Source organism: Vanacampus margaritifer, chromosome 13, assembly GCF_051991255.1.
Source record: "Vanacampus margaritifer isolate UIUO_Vmar chromosome 13, RoL_Vmar_1.0, whole genome shotgun sequence".
NCBI classification, from domain to species: Eukaryota; Metazoa; Chordata; class Actinopteri; order Syngnathiformes; family Syngnathidae; genus Vanacampus; species Vanacampus margaritifer.
In genome coordinates this window covers 20433944-20449179 of record NC_135444.1, presented here as the reverse complement: position 1 = coordinate 20449179, position 15236 = coordinate 20433944, and the positions used below count along the sequence as shown (strand labels likewise).

The window sequence follows — 15236 nt, the reverse complement described above, 5'->3', positions numbered from 1 at the left end:
GGTCACAAATTCAGAAACAGTTTTAAAGGTCGCTGACAGTTTTTCTTGTCGCGAGGAAATGATGACGTTCGAAACTAATATTGACTACTGCACTACACTGTACTCTACTATACAAAAGTATACTTTGGTACACTTTACTGCACTACTTTATGTATTATATAGTCATGCTATTGCACTGTCCAACTTCAACGGCAGCATATTAAAACTCCACATTGCACTCCACTCTATTGACCTTGTCCCCCATCCCAACACTTTTTGTGGGAAGACTTTTTACAACACGTTGGCGTGCGTGGGAATGTTTTTTCTTTCTTTTTTTTTTCTTTCCACTGGAGTCCCAAACAAGCAAACACATACGACATTGTGCTCACAGCAGCTGGGGCTCAGAACAAGACGGCGGGATGAAGGTCGGACCCGGCCGCATCTTCCATCATCCCTCGCTGACGCAGACGCGGCCGCGCGCCGTAACCAGAACACGGCGCGCGACAAATCCTCCCGCCGCAATTTATTGACAAAGAGGGCATCTTCTCACACAGCTAAATGCGGCGCGAGTGTGCACGGGCTGCTGGGAAGCGCAGATGACAGAGGCACCTTAGCGTGACGCCGCTCGGACCCAATGAAAGGCCTCAATTAGCCCGGCCCGGAATAGAAGACAGATTAACAACAAGACGCAAACACTTTTAATCAGCGTCTCACTAACATGCCATTACATGAACTCATCAGAATGGCGGGAGGAGAAACATCAAACGGGGCTTCAAGTGAAAATGCATCGCAGTTTACCCGAGCAAGTTATAATGATAAATATTTCTTGTTATAATGCGAATTTAACACGGCATGTCATGATATGTTTTCACGTTGTAATTGGATTTTTTTGACAATAATATGTTATATGGAACTTCATTAGTCATTTGTGGAATATGAGTTATGAAACAAAATCCAGCCATTTTTATCCATCTGAGGGGCGGCCATTTTGCCAATTGCTGTCAAGTGAAAATGGCATCAATGCTGCTCAGGTGTCAGGTAAACAACCAATCACAGCTCAGCTTCAGAAAACAGGTGAGCTGTGATTGGTCGTTGCCTGAGCCACGAGCAACTGTGATGTCATCTTCAGTCGACAGCAAGGGGCAAAATGGCCGCCCCCCTGAGATGGATGAAAACGGCTGGATTTTGCTTCATAACTCATATTCCACAAATGTGATATTAATGTTTACACTAGTGAGGTCACATATAACATATTATTGTCAAGAAATGTTTAAGGTTTAATCAAGATACAATGTTTTCACTCCATAAAGTGAAATTACTTCAAGATATGTTTTCACAATATAATGCTAAAATATTGTTAATCAAGATACAAATTTTCACTCCATAACGTGAAATATTTTCAAGATATGTTTTGTGCAGTTCGTCACGTTATTTAAAGATATATATGAAATTAGCACATTATTTCAAATTAAGTAATGAGAATGTAGCACAATATTTCAAGTTATATTTTAATGTTTTGTGATTTTTTTTTGTTGCGATTGGCTGGCAACCAGTTGAGGGTGTACCCGGGCCTACTGTTGGAAAGAGCTGGGATAGGCTCCAGCACGCCCGGGGGACCCTCGTGAGGGTAAGCGGTTCAGATAATGGATGGATGGACGTTTTAATGCTTATAATGTGACATCATCACGTTATATCACCATCAAATTCAGCGCATGAGAGGCGCACGTCGGTATCAGACACGACGGTATCAGAAACGGATCCGCTCAAGTCCATGCAGGAAACATCAAACATGAAAACATCACACGAAATACAAGTTCGCATTGCAACATAAAATATATCTAGGGTTAGGGTTAGGGTTAGCCCTAACCCTAACCCTAACCCTATAAATATATATGATAATGATTAACTTTTCATGTACCGTTAATGACATGATACAAAGTCTCTTTTTTTTTTTTTCGTTTAGCAGCAATACGCTTGTGTGCACATTTGAACAAATATAAATAAAACATGACTAATACATACGAACGACAAAAACAAGGCACCGAGGTCCACTTTGGAAAAGTTGTGCCATTTTGCACGTAGCTGCACTTTTCAGAGAAAACAATCGACCATAATGTTTGTAAACAATCGGCGTCAGGATATTTCTGGGTGGCAGAGAAGTGAATGACTTCAGTTGACCTGAACTCGCGTGGGCTAACTCCATTTTGGTCATTTTAAGTTAAGTGCAGAAATAAATGCTGAAAAGGAAAATCTTTCAGATGAATCCATGTAGGTGGCAATCTTTTGTTGCACTTTTCTTGATTCCTCAGTGCAACATTGAGCCAACTCAGCCCATGGAAGCAGATTCAGAGAATGTGCATCTGCATGTTACAGTATTTTTCATCTTTTATGAACTATTAACTCATTCACTGCCATTGACGGCTATAGACGTAAAACATTCATTTGAACTATTTCTAGTTTAGCATTTTCCCCCACTTTTGTCAACAAAAGTATAAAAACCTAGAATTTTGTTTTGTATTAGAACAGATATAACATTTGTGATTAATCGTGAGTTAACTAGTGAAGTCATGCGATTAATTACGTTTAAAAATTGTAATTGCCCAATTTTTTAAAATTTTTTTCTTAAAAAAAAAACATGATTAAAAATTTAAAATATATTTTTTTTAAGAAACGGTTATTAAAAATTAGGGGCATCAGGCGATTAAAATTTCTAATTTATCAGTTAACTCACGATTAATCACAGATTTTATATAAAAAAAAACTAGGTTTTCATACTCTTGTTAACAAAAATGGAAAAAAACTAATAAAAATAGTTCAAATGAATTTTTGACGTCTATAGCTGTCAATGGCAGTGAATGAGTTAATAGACTTGACGGATGTTTGACGCACTATTGCACTAACTTCAATTCATCAGTCCCTCGATGAGAATATTAGCTGTCTGAATTTCCCCCCACGTGTATTTTTGAACTTACAGCCGGCGTTCCCGCTCAATTTACCTCACTTGGCATCATTTTTTCGATTAACACTTCACACGCTCTCTTCATTCAATTTGCTAGTTTTGCTCAAAGGTCCGACAATAGAAGCATGTGACAGGTTCGTCTCCTGCCACCCGGAAGTATGTGTGACATCATGGTGACAAGGTCTACACACGAGACCCTGATGCTAAGGAAGTTAGCATTGTCGGCCATTTTGTTGATACATTACAAGCTACAGATGTCGCTCCGCGATCCAGTCGATTTAGATCACTGTCATTCCGCGGAGCAATAAGCGCCACTGTAAATACAGTAAACAGAATAATGATAAATAACAAAAACAAGCGTCATCTATTTGCATGGCGTACCAAAAACAAGCAAAAAACAAACACTGTACTTTAAACGGGTGCTCGGTTTTTCACTGAGAAAAACATATTGAAAACATCTTTAGTATACAATTTTGGATCTGTATAAAAGGTGCCTATTGAGCAATTCATGTTCAACACATTACGTCCGTCTATCCGTCCGTCTCTCCGTGGACGTTCTCCATGTGCACTTTGAGGTAGTCGTTGCGCGTGAACTTCTTGTGGCACAGCTGGCACTCGGCCATGGGCCGGTTGGGGTTGTGCGTCAACTTGTGGCGACTCAGCATCTTTTTCAGGCTGAAGGACAGGTCGCACACCTGCGGGGACAAAATGGAAATCGTAAAAATGCTAACAGATAGCGTGCTAACAACCTGTGCGGATCCTTCCATGGTAATCTGTGAACATCGCAATGGACAGGTGCTAAAGTGCTATTCAGATTGCAGGGATAGATGCTAATATGATTGACATTGATTTGATCGCGACTGACTAGCTTCAGATGCAGCTTTAAAAAAAAACTAAAAAAAATAACTTTTATTTTGGAAGATCTCAAATACTACGTTATCCACCATATGCTTGTCACTTGTGTTCCATGTGGTCTGTTTTAAGAAAAGTGTGTGTTCGGGCGATTTGGCGGGGGGTTGTAATTCCTCCCTGTGATCATGTCAGTGTGTTTACTGGAGATCAGGCCCTGGCGAGATCGCTATCACTTGTGGCTCCGCCCCACATCTGGACTCGCTCCAGAACATCTCTCTTATTACACACACAAACACATGAACGCACACACACTCGCAGATTACCCATCCATGCTAACAATCTAAAATACTCTCCGTAAGTAGAATTACTAACAGTTGCCATGCTAACAACTAGCATGCTAACAACCCGCGTGGGCCTAACGACTAAAGTTACGAAAAGTCTCAACCCTACCAAGATAGATAGAATGTGCTCAGGGTTCCTATCTAACAGTTAGCATGCTAACCACTGAATGCTAACACGCTAACACCTAGCCTGCTAACAAGATGCACAGACCATCCACTCTTTTGGTCAACATAGGACTTTGGTTTGGTTCCTAGGAGACTTCATTGATACAGTTAAGACTACTTTTGCTGGTTTTATTTTGGTAGGTTTTCTGCGTCCTGTTATTGTCAAACAATAGCGTAGCGTGGAGGTGAGGGATACTCACGTCACACTGGAAAGGCTTTTCTCCCGTGTGCGTCCTCATGTGTTCATCCAGGCCTCTTTTCTGACTGAAGGCCTTATTGCACTCGCTGCATTTGTATGGTTTCTCCTGCAACGCACATACACACACACACAACGTTACATAATGCTAACATGGCACTGGTACTACTAGTAAGTTCTACTAGTGCGCTGAATTGTCTTACTAGCGAGGACAAACAACATACTATTACAGGGATATCAAAAATACTCAACCTGAACCACAACGCAATCACAGTAAGAGATTTGAACGCGTATCAGCTCGCCTGTACTAAGATGTCTTCTTCACCTTTGTCAAGGCGTGGCTCAAATATGAAGGCCCACCCAAGCCCTGATTGGACGCCGCTGTTTGTCGTCCCGGGCGCTTTCAGTCGCTGTGGGTGCGATAGCAAGAGCTTTGGGCATGTTTAGAGCCGAGTTGTCAAGGCAACGGGGGTGAATGCAGGAAGTTGAGGTCCTGGGAAAAAGCGCTATCAGGTGGGCGGGGCACGGCTGACACAGGATACAAAAGGCAGTGTGTGTGTGTGTGTGTGTGTGTGTGTGTGTGTGTGTGTGTGTGTGTGTGCATCTAATTCAAGGGTGCCCAAACTTTTTCATCCAAAGGAAAAAAGTTGAAGGACTTTTATTTCTTTCACAAAAACAACTATATTACTATAAGTAAAGATATGATATCCTTATAATATTATTATTATCATTATATATTATACAGAGCCTTGACTGATTTTTTTATTCACAAGCCGTCAATTGGTCTTTTTTTTCTCTCTCCTCATTTTGGCAAAAGTTTGGAATTTCTAACGAAATTAAGTTAATGGAAGATGAATAAACAACAAAAATCGATGTTCAGAATTTTCCCGTCATTTTTAACCGTGTGCCGCCATTTTGAATTTTTGGAAAATTGTGAAATTTCTATAAAATGTATTGCACTTGTACTATTTGCATGTTAGTTGTTTCTAGGTAGTTCTTTGGACCAAATAGATGTTTAGGGGCTGTTATTCTTATTAAAAACCATCTCTGATGTTGCCCACCGATTGTGGCGGCACACAAGGAAAATTGGCAGCAAATGTAAAAATATTTTGAGAGTGTACAGAAGGGGTGCGCAAGGTTGGTCTTCGAGAGCCCCTATCCGGCCTGTTTTCCATGTTTCCCTCCTGCAGCACAGCTGAATCTAATGATCAGCTAATCAGCAAGCTTTGCAGAAGCCTGATAACGATCCTGATCATGAATCAGGTGTGTTAGTGGAGAGAAACAGGCTGGATAGGGGCTCTCGAGGACCCAACTTGAGCACCCCTGGTGTACAGGAAAGCAAAATACAACATTCTAGGCTTCATTAGAGTCGGGAAACGGTAAAAAAAAAGAAACGTTTTATGTGGTGGTATCTTTCGAAAGAATGTCGCGATTTTCAAGAAATTCAAAATGGTGGCACAGTGAAAAATGGCGGTGTTGATGTTTGTTATTTTCATCTACAATATTCGATTAAATGACAAATGGGCTCATTAGAAAAGAAAAGAAAAAAGGACGGGCTGAAGTTATACATTCTCCATCACTATTCCTGCCTCTAATTGAATTATCTTTATTCATCAGGGTGTTATGAATAGAAATGTTGATATTTTAGTTGCAAATATTTCCTTTACCATTTTGCAAATCTACAATCAATGCATTCATATTACCAAAAGATGTGTGATTGTTTTCTCCTCAGAAAGGTCGCTTTGAAACACGCATTTGAACGCATTGATCACATGGAATTTCTTTTAGCCAAGAAGGTTAAAGGTCAAGGGTCAGGAAGCACATGGACGTGGGGCTTTTAGAGTACCCACAATGCATCGTGACCCCGCTAACACGCAACATCTGTACCTGTTGACCTTCACTCTGCGCCAGCTGTTCAGCCAGGTGACCTCCGACCCAATGGAAAAGGCAAAGCTTTTTAGGGTCTTTGTTTGTTTACAGGGACAAAAAGCTCACTTCCTCGCGTGGCGTCCTCGTTTGTAAAGCCACGTGCGAACAGGAAGTGGCCGATCGATAATTGAAGAGGCACGTAAAGATTTTTAAAAAAAATTTTTACTAGACGTAGCTCGTTTTAAGTGTTTTATTGGGCACACATTTGAATGAATCATCTTGAAACTTTTCAATTTTGTTTGGGCTGGTGGCTTGTTGTTATTGCGCGCAAGCTTGCGGCCGCGCAGCTTCTCATTACATACGGAAGTTTCCTTTCATGGCCGTTTTAAACACACATGGCAGCATGTGCTTGTCTTTAATTGAGGTTGACGCAGGTCACTGTTGAAATCAAACAAAAACATTTTCGCTGGATGATTCCCCCGTTGACCCGCCGAGGCACCTTTTAATATAAACGTCTACTGGCTGCGCCGCCGTGCTGCCAAAGCCACGCGAGCGGTTTAAAAAAAAAAAACGACTTTATTAAAAAGCTCCTCGTAATCATGGACGTTCAAATGTGTTTCATTCTGACTCGCCGCTGATGTGGTTTTGTGTCCAAATACGCAGGACAAAAGCGTAACCCTGAGCCATGCGTGCTAATGTTGATAGCTGAAGCAGCTTGCCAAATATAGTCGAACCTCCGTTTATCGCAGGGAATGCGTGAAAATCCTGTTTACATGAGAAGATGGAGAAGCTGCTAAAGATGTTGAAAACGTGGCCCAAATGAAGTAAAAAAAAAAAAAAAGTAGTTAGGAAGTTTATTTTTTCACATTCTGTTTTTATATGTTTTTATGCAGTACAATACTGAACAGTGTTAAATTTGCTTCACTATTAACTCATTCACTGCTAGCCATTTTCACTGAAGCCACCCGCTTCACTCCCGGCTGTTTTACTAGATTTTGACTGATTTTGGAAAGGCCCACAGTTCTATTGCTAGAAAAACATGGAACCTACCAATATAAGGATTAGAGTCTCTTCTTTCATCAGGAAAAAAGTACATTTGTATCTGTTTCCGTTTTGCAGCATTAGAATATAGCTAAGTTTCATCATTATTCACAAATCTGTTTAAAACACTTGGGGAAAACTTTTTTTGCAACATGGCCCTAGCTGATCTCTTATATTCTGCTGCCACCTGTTGGACATGTTTTGTAATAAGTACCATTGCTTTAAGCCACCTCTTCACGTCATAAGCTGCATCAAAGCCTTCTGTATGCTCTTGCATAAAAAACGTATAAATATGTTTTTGGGAGTGAAGGGCATAGCAACAGCAAAAGAATCTTGTTTTTTGGGGTTGTATTTATTAAAATGATTACTGAAATAACATTATTTTCTACGAGGTTTACATTTCAGTGTTCAGAAATGCATCATCGAATGTTGATAACAGGCAGCGTGCTAGTAGTAGGCGTGGCTCCATTTTTGGCTAAATAGCGCTTGTCAGCTTTTGCACTTGAAGTCGTCATTAGATTTGCTCAAACCAATCATCGGTCTGCGCTGTTGAACCGCTCCGGAGAATATTTCAGCGTGAGCAAAGACAGAGCGGGCGGCCGGGAGTAGGGAAACGTTTACAAGCTAATCAGCGGCGCGCTCGATAATGACACCTGTGTGATCTGGATAGCGTTAAAAAGCAAACAAATGTGCCGAGTGAAGTCATTAATGGATAACTATGATGACGTGACACCAAAGAACACCATTGTTGTTTTTTTATACTGTATGGGAAAAAAAGCAGTGTTCAGTATTTTAATGTTAAAAAAAGAAAGTAATCACAGTGTAAAGAATTAAACAGTTTTACCTTCGCATTCACTAAACTTAATTTTCATGACTGTATTACACAAACCTGAAAGTTGTCTAAGAGAGATACCCAGAAATGGCTAAAATGACCCTAAAATGGCTGCTTCAAACCAAAATGGCCGATTTCTTGTGTGTTTTCAAGCATGGGTCTTTGATAGAGGTGGCAAATCCAGGTCCAGAAAGTAAAAACCCTACCACAGTTTGCCTTTAGCCCCAGGTGCTAGCTAGCTAGCGCCCTAGCAAGTAAAAGCTAGCTAGGGAGGTCGCTAGCTAGCACCTGGGGCTAAAGCCAAACTGTGGCAGGGTTTTTACTTTCTGGACTTGGATTTGCCACCTCTGGTCTTTGAAATGTTTTTGTGAGTCTGCTCAACTACTTTGTAAAACGCAAATACTGTAACTTTAACTTAGTCGAAACAGCTTTCGGGGTTGAATTTTTAAAGAATTCCAGTACGGGAAAGCCTCCAAAATGCATTGAAAAATAGTGCACATGCCAAACACCGGAACAAAATGACGGCGGAATTTTCCTTCCTGCTCCTCAGTGACTTGACTTTACATTCACACGCTTGTATGAAAAGTTCACAGTCGCCTTGTTGAGTCGATTGTTTACAAAAAGAGTAAACACTGGCTACTTTTAAGCATGTCAACGTATCGCTCAATGCAGAGACGGCGAGTCTGGCTACTTTCCCAAGTTTGTATATCCTGCCGGTGTGTGTATATATATATATATAAAATGGTGAGGTTTTTGTCACAGAGGACGTGCCTCAATATGGATAAAAGCTAAACACGTACAGTATAAGCGACTTCCCACATGTATTTATCCACATGCTACTTTTTTGCGGTTCAGAGGAAGCTTTATTGGGGTAAATGTGTGGTGAGTCAGTTAGCGTGAATCACGACGAGTGGCGGGACGGCGGGTCATGGAGAGGCCACAGGACAACCATAGTTGGGAGAAACAGACTTCCTGGAAAACTCTTCATTTATGATTACAATCAGCCCAAAAAACAAAAACAACAGGCCTACACAAACATTTTAAAAGGTGTGTTTTAAAAAGTTTCAATAGGTTTAAAGTTGCTGAAGGATAAACAGAGGAACATTTTAGATGGTGTCATACGTGTGCGTTTTTTACTTTTCAAAGAGCTCAGTACATTTCTAAACAGTTCAGTTGGATTTATCTTTCAAGTAAAATTTATTTGCTAAAATAGTCATTTCCTAAAGTTGTATACATGACCAGGTTTATACATTTTTCTTTTATTGAAATATATTAACCTATTATTGTATCAATAATGAAATAAGGGGTAGGACTAGATAAGTCTTTTGAACATAAGGTTTTTTTCTTCTTTTAAATCTTTATTTTTATTTTTCTGCTACTTGTATTTATATTTATATGTTGTTCAATAAACAAATCACAAATAAATGTCAACTGAAATGAAAGTCAACAATATTTCCAAGACATCAATTGTAGATGTGTGATATAAATGTTTAGGGGCAAGCCTCCCAATAATAATAATAATAATAATAATAATGACTTTTTTATGAAAACATTGAAATGCACTGTTCCAAATTGAGAATCGCTGATTTTGTAAATTTCGTTGAACTTGTATTGTAGATTTTTCAGCTCCATGGATTTCTGCCATCCAGACTGAATTGCTCACGTAGTTAAAGTCAAAAGTTTGGGCATACGTTCCGTGCCGTGCTTAATCCTACCAACACGTCGGTAATGAGTATGCCGGTGAGACGATCCAGATGTTGGACGTTGCATTGAAGTTGCGTATTTGGGAAGACAATAGCGGCAGCTGGCCAAAAGAGAGAAGAAGGGCTGCTTAGAAGACTTACTCGAGTGTGCGTCCGGATGTGCATCTTCAGGCCGTCGTTCTTGCTGAAGGCTTTGTCGCAGTACGGGCACTGGTAGGGACGTTCACCTGCGGGATCACATTGATATGTTGAAAGCAACATTTGAATCCTCAGCAATGGACCAAAATGTTGTCTATCTGTGTCTTTGGAAAATTATGAATTATACATTAAATGACTGCTATAAGTTCACTGAACACCAAAATATATGTTTTTTCAATTTTAACCCTTTATTTCCTAATTTAGGATTAGGGCGAAATTTGACCCTTTTGGGATTTAGAGGTATCATTTCGAAAAATCAGAATAACAAAAACTGTCAGTAAACTATTTAGAATTTAAGAAAATAATCAATCAAATACACAGCTACATTGAACAAAATAATATTTTTGTTTTATTTGTTGCTTTTTAGAACTGGATTTTGAATGTCCAAACACACTTTGGCCAATGGAAACAAGAACACAAAATCACTGCTGGGAAAAAAAAGGTCTTTGTTATTTGAGTAGCAAAATTTATAGGGGCCATATTTGACCCCGTGGGTTCTCCAGGGTTAAAAACACTTTGGATTTTAGCTTTCACACTTGAACAATTACAGAAATGAAACCCGAGTTTATTTGAACCAAACCAGTGTGAGAACAGAGCCTTGCCGAAGGTCTTTGGTATCGGCCCAAAGCACCTCCTCTCTGTCGACCAAATTGTGTTTGGGGGCCGATTGATAATAGACAAATGGGCATGTTGAGGGGGGCATGAAATTGAAGAAACAACACCTGTTAACAAATAAATTTTCGGCGCCATCGTTGCACACCACTGCTGTCATGATATGTTTTTGTTGACGTTGTTTGGATTCGTTTTTTTTCTTTCTTAACTCCTTATTAGGTTTTTGTCTTCCCCTGTTCTCATCAGCCTTGCGTCTACCGATGATCTCCCTCCAGTTACTTTTGTCATGCCCAGCTGTGCCTCGTTGTCTCATCAGTTGGATTCTATTTAGTTCCCTGGTTTCTTTCAATCAGTTTCAGCTTTTTTGTTGTAGTGAGACACATCGTCTTTGTCATGCCATGTTGCTCATAGTCTGCAGTGGTGACAGTTTTGTTTCCTTGTGGGTTTTTTTGTTTTGTTACTTTGAGTCTGTCCTTGTTAATTTAGTGTTTAAATCCTGATTTGTTCCTTGTTTGCCTTTCGTATTTGTAAATGTATTTTTTTAAGACTACTCTTGCTAGCCTGCATTTCTCCCTCCTCTCACCCACAACTGAAACTTTCATTTGTGGCATTTCTTCCTGTCTTATGAGACCTCAAGAGCTCAATCAATCAAAATCTCAACTGCAGTTGACTTTTACGTATTTTTACGTCATGTCATCATCCAAAGAGGTTGGAAAAAAATACTAATGAGATGATTTTGACAAAGTAAGAAGTATGAAGTACAGATATGTATTTAGATGAGTAAAAGTAAAATTGATCAAAAATTGTACACATTCATACAAAATCTAGTTGAATCTTGATACTTGGTTACTTCCCACTATTGATGCGAATCGGAGTTTGCATTCACATTAAACAAATCCGAACCTGCAACTTGTGAACACATACCACCGTGACTTACACTTTTTTGACAATAGTTGACCCAATTGTACCGCTTGGTGAAAAACAAGCTAAAACAAACAAGTTGCATAACCTCCACAGCGGCAGGTAAAGGACCACGCGTCTTCAATCAGGTCATCCTAAAACAGCTGCTTCGACTGCTTTATCTCTGTGTGATCTCCAAAGCCGACTTGACCCGGCTACCGGCGGAGCGCAAGCGTTTGCAAAGTCTCCGCTGCCCGGCAAACAAACGTTTGTCTTGGCCAGCAAAAAAAAAAAAAACGTCCTGGCTCGCCGTCCTTACGCTTCAGGGAGCACTTCAGAGGCGGCCCCGGTCGGAGTAAAAGCGAATCCGTCCCAAAAAAATAAAAATAAATAATTTTTCAATCCCCCCCCCCCCACAAAAAAAAAATGATCTGAGCGCACCCCTGAAAGATGACAAAGGAGAAGTGACAGGCTGTCAGTCAAAAGCCGCACAGACACATGGATCTACTTTAGCGTGTGCTTGATCCGCTTGCACCACATTTGATTGCTGATCTTTAAAAAAAAAAAAAAAAGAAGAAGCATGAGGTCACTATTTATGAGCCATGAAAACTTTTTGACAGGATCCACGCACAACGATCCTGGATTCACATTTTATAGCATTGGGAAGATTGTACGTAGTGAAGCGAGTCAACCATATGTGACATTATTGTATCAGATATACCTTTATAAATTCAATAAATGTCAGCACAGTGTACTTTAAAGCATTCTTTAAAATCAGATAAAGCTCATTTACGAATTGAGGTTACTGGCGGTCGAGTTGAGATCTGCACAGCTTTTGCGTAGAAGATAAACATTAGAATCATCTCACATTGATTATGGGGTTGAGAAATGCCAACACGGAAGCCATACAACGAGTTTGGGCACCTGACACGCCAGCAGAAGAAAACAATATAATAATAATACATTTTATTTGTAATTGTAATGTCACAAATTTCCACCTATAGCAAATGAGTGTGGAACGTATCATCTCCCGTCGCCAGCTAATTTTTGCAAAGGCAAGCAAGTGCTTTATTTGAGGTTAATTAGCTGCATTAGCTCGGGGATGTGCCATGCGAACGCGCTCAATAAATCCAAAAGGTGTCCTGGGGAAAACAATATATAATGGGTTCTTCACTTTCTCACAGCTAAGCAGACAAGACGCCATGAACATGATGACAATGTCGTTAAATAACGTTTTTATTGTTTCATTAAAATCCAATTATGAAGTTGTTCTCGTGGCACAAATGTGTCGACTTTGAATCACTGCATTTATTTTCAACGGAAACACTAAACAAAACAATTTTACGCAATTCCGTTTTATTCCGATTGTGGCGACGGGCATGCAATTAATCAGCCATTTTCCAAAATATGTAACATGGACTAGAGTTGCACAATTAATCGAATTGTAATCGTGATCACGATGTCATTTTAAACTGAAAACTGGAGTGCAATGAGCTAATGAAATAGTGAATAATTGTGAGTAATACTAAAAAGCCGTTTCAAGTTTAGCATTTAGTTAGCTAGCAACTAGAAGGTCGCTGGCATAGGTTTGGCGGGTGCGCGGCAACCGGGCGTGGCCGTCTATAATTGTGAGTAATACTAAAAAGCCGTTTCAAGTTTTAGCTAGTTAGTTAGTTTAGTTTAGTAGCATTTAGTTAGCTAGCAACTAGAAGCTCGCTGGCATAGGTTTGGCGGGTGCGCGGCAACCGGGCGTGGCCGTCTGCACCCCGCATTAGCGGACAATAGCCAGCTCCTGCGAGGGCCGCCTTCCAAAGCCACAGCATACACTGGCACACTCTGCTGCGCCGCTATTAGCACGCTAATGCCTTCCCCAGGACTCAACCCGATACCACACACGCTACACAAGGCATCGGGTTTACTCGCTTTCAAAACACATCTGGCCTTCACATTTTCCTGTTTGTCAACAACAAAAAAAGACCGACGGGCTGAAAATGCACCAGGGATGGGAAAGGGGATTTCGGGACATGTTGCGGTGTGTCATCGGGCAGGGTAAGTTGACGTTTGCACGCCAACCTGAGGTTTACGCGTTTTACGTCATCGTGTCACTGCGCGCCTCTTCTGAAGACCTCTCGCGGGGAATTTTCGGACCTGCGAGCTTTTGTGGCGTTTGAGTGCAAAGACAGGCCTCGAGGGATGTTTGAAAATCTGATATACACTGCAGTGTTTAATCTATTTATAATATAAAGTATTTACACAATAGCTGGGTGCGCCATTCACTTAGGACTTCCTGCCCCCTCAAACAACATTAATTTTGTATTTCTGTATTTTGATTTATAAAAAAATATATATATATTTTTTTTCTAATTTTTTAATCCAGCAACGCCGTATCTGAAGTTTGCCCGGAACTCCAAATTTGGCTCACAACAGAGAGTAAAATCGGAAATTGTGCCACTTGTAATCAATAACTGTCTACCCTGGTAATCAATTGCCTCAGTTCATAGATACTACTGTTCACGCAATGGCATTAAACACAAGAGATCCATGTTGCTAACCAGAACAGCAGCACCTATTTCAGTCATTCAGCTATACAGCGACTTAATGCTTTTTATAAACAAGTTCTGCACACAGTACTATATTATTAGGATTTAGGAAACTGGAAATGACGTGGAAAAACAAAAAACTTCCCCCAAATGTACCAATTACCTTAGTTTTGACATGTTGCTGTTCAAACATGGACATGAAAAAAAAAGTTTGTTGCTAGGGGGAGAAAATGTTACAAAAAGACAATATTGAGCCCTGATTTTGCTCATTATTGTTATGCTGAGTAAACTGAACATTTTAGAAACTACTGAACATAATGCACAAATTACAAATACATATGTTGTTATTTATGCATTCATTTGCATGGTCCAGTGTTTTTGGGTCTCTTAATTTTCTTCGTGTGAGTGATTGAATTCATCATTATAATTTCCATAAAGGTATTTTAAAATGTATTTATGTCATTTCATTAATAAATAAATAAATAAATGTGCAAATGCCAAACCACAAACTTAAATTTACTGGAAATTGTCATCTATCAAAAACGGCTTCTTCCTTTGGCTCAGTTTCTTGAACTTTTGCGGCGCGTTGGCATTCGATATTTCCAAGCGGAAGTAACAACTGCACCACGGAGCTGCGGCCGCTCTCTGTAACCGTGTTGCTTTTCACCAGCGAGGTTGAGTGACCGTAACGGGAAACCTGCACTTATTCTCCAGATTGAAGCAGATTGCTCGGGGATTACGAGGAGGCGGCGGAGGCTTTACGAGTGCCGTGACGCTAACTGATTTAGCATGTGCTGAAACGGAACACCGTCTCTTTGACCCCCGGGCATCTAGACGCAACAAACCTTGCGCCTTCTTCTGATAATCGATCCGTTTTGTGTCCCACCCTTCCAGGAGAAGAGATGGGAAAAGTACTTGTACTCTCTAACTTACTGTACGTAGAAGTACAGACAACTCGTGTAAAAAGAATGTTTTTATGCTAATACAAGTGCGCTAGCACGTTCATACTTGCTTACAAATTCTATTTTGACAAAGAAGTAGAAAGTGCA

The 15236-nt window shown here is 40.2% G+C and overlaps 1 protein-coding gene across 1 annotated transcript in view; it reads right to left on the bottom strand.

Annotated features, from left to right (window-relative positions):
* Positions 1–1891: 1891 nt before the first annotated feature.
* prdm5 (PR domain containing 5) overlaps positions 1892–15236 on the bottom strand; it is a 35355-nt gene continuing 22010 nt past the window's right edge. Inside the window, exons 15-17 of the mRNA XM_077584176.1 lie at positions 10079–10164; positions 4497–4601; positions 1892–3633 (exon numbers count right to left, since the gene is read on the bottom strand). Of these exons, the coding sequence (XP_077440302.1) occupies positions 3469–3633; positions 4497–4601; positions 10079–10164 (356 nt within the window). The 3' untranslated portion in view covers positions 1892–3468. The remainder of the gene's footprint in view (positions 3634–4496; positions 4602–10078; positions 10165–15236) is intronic.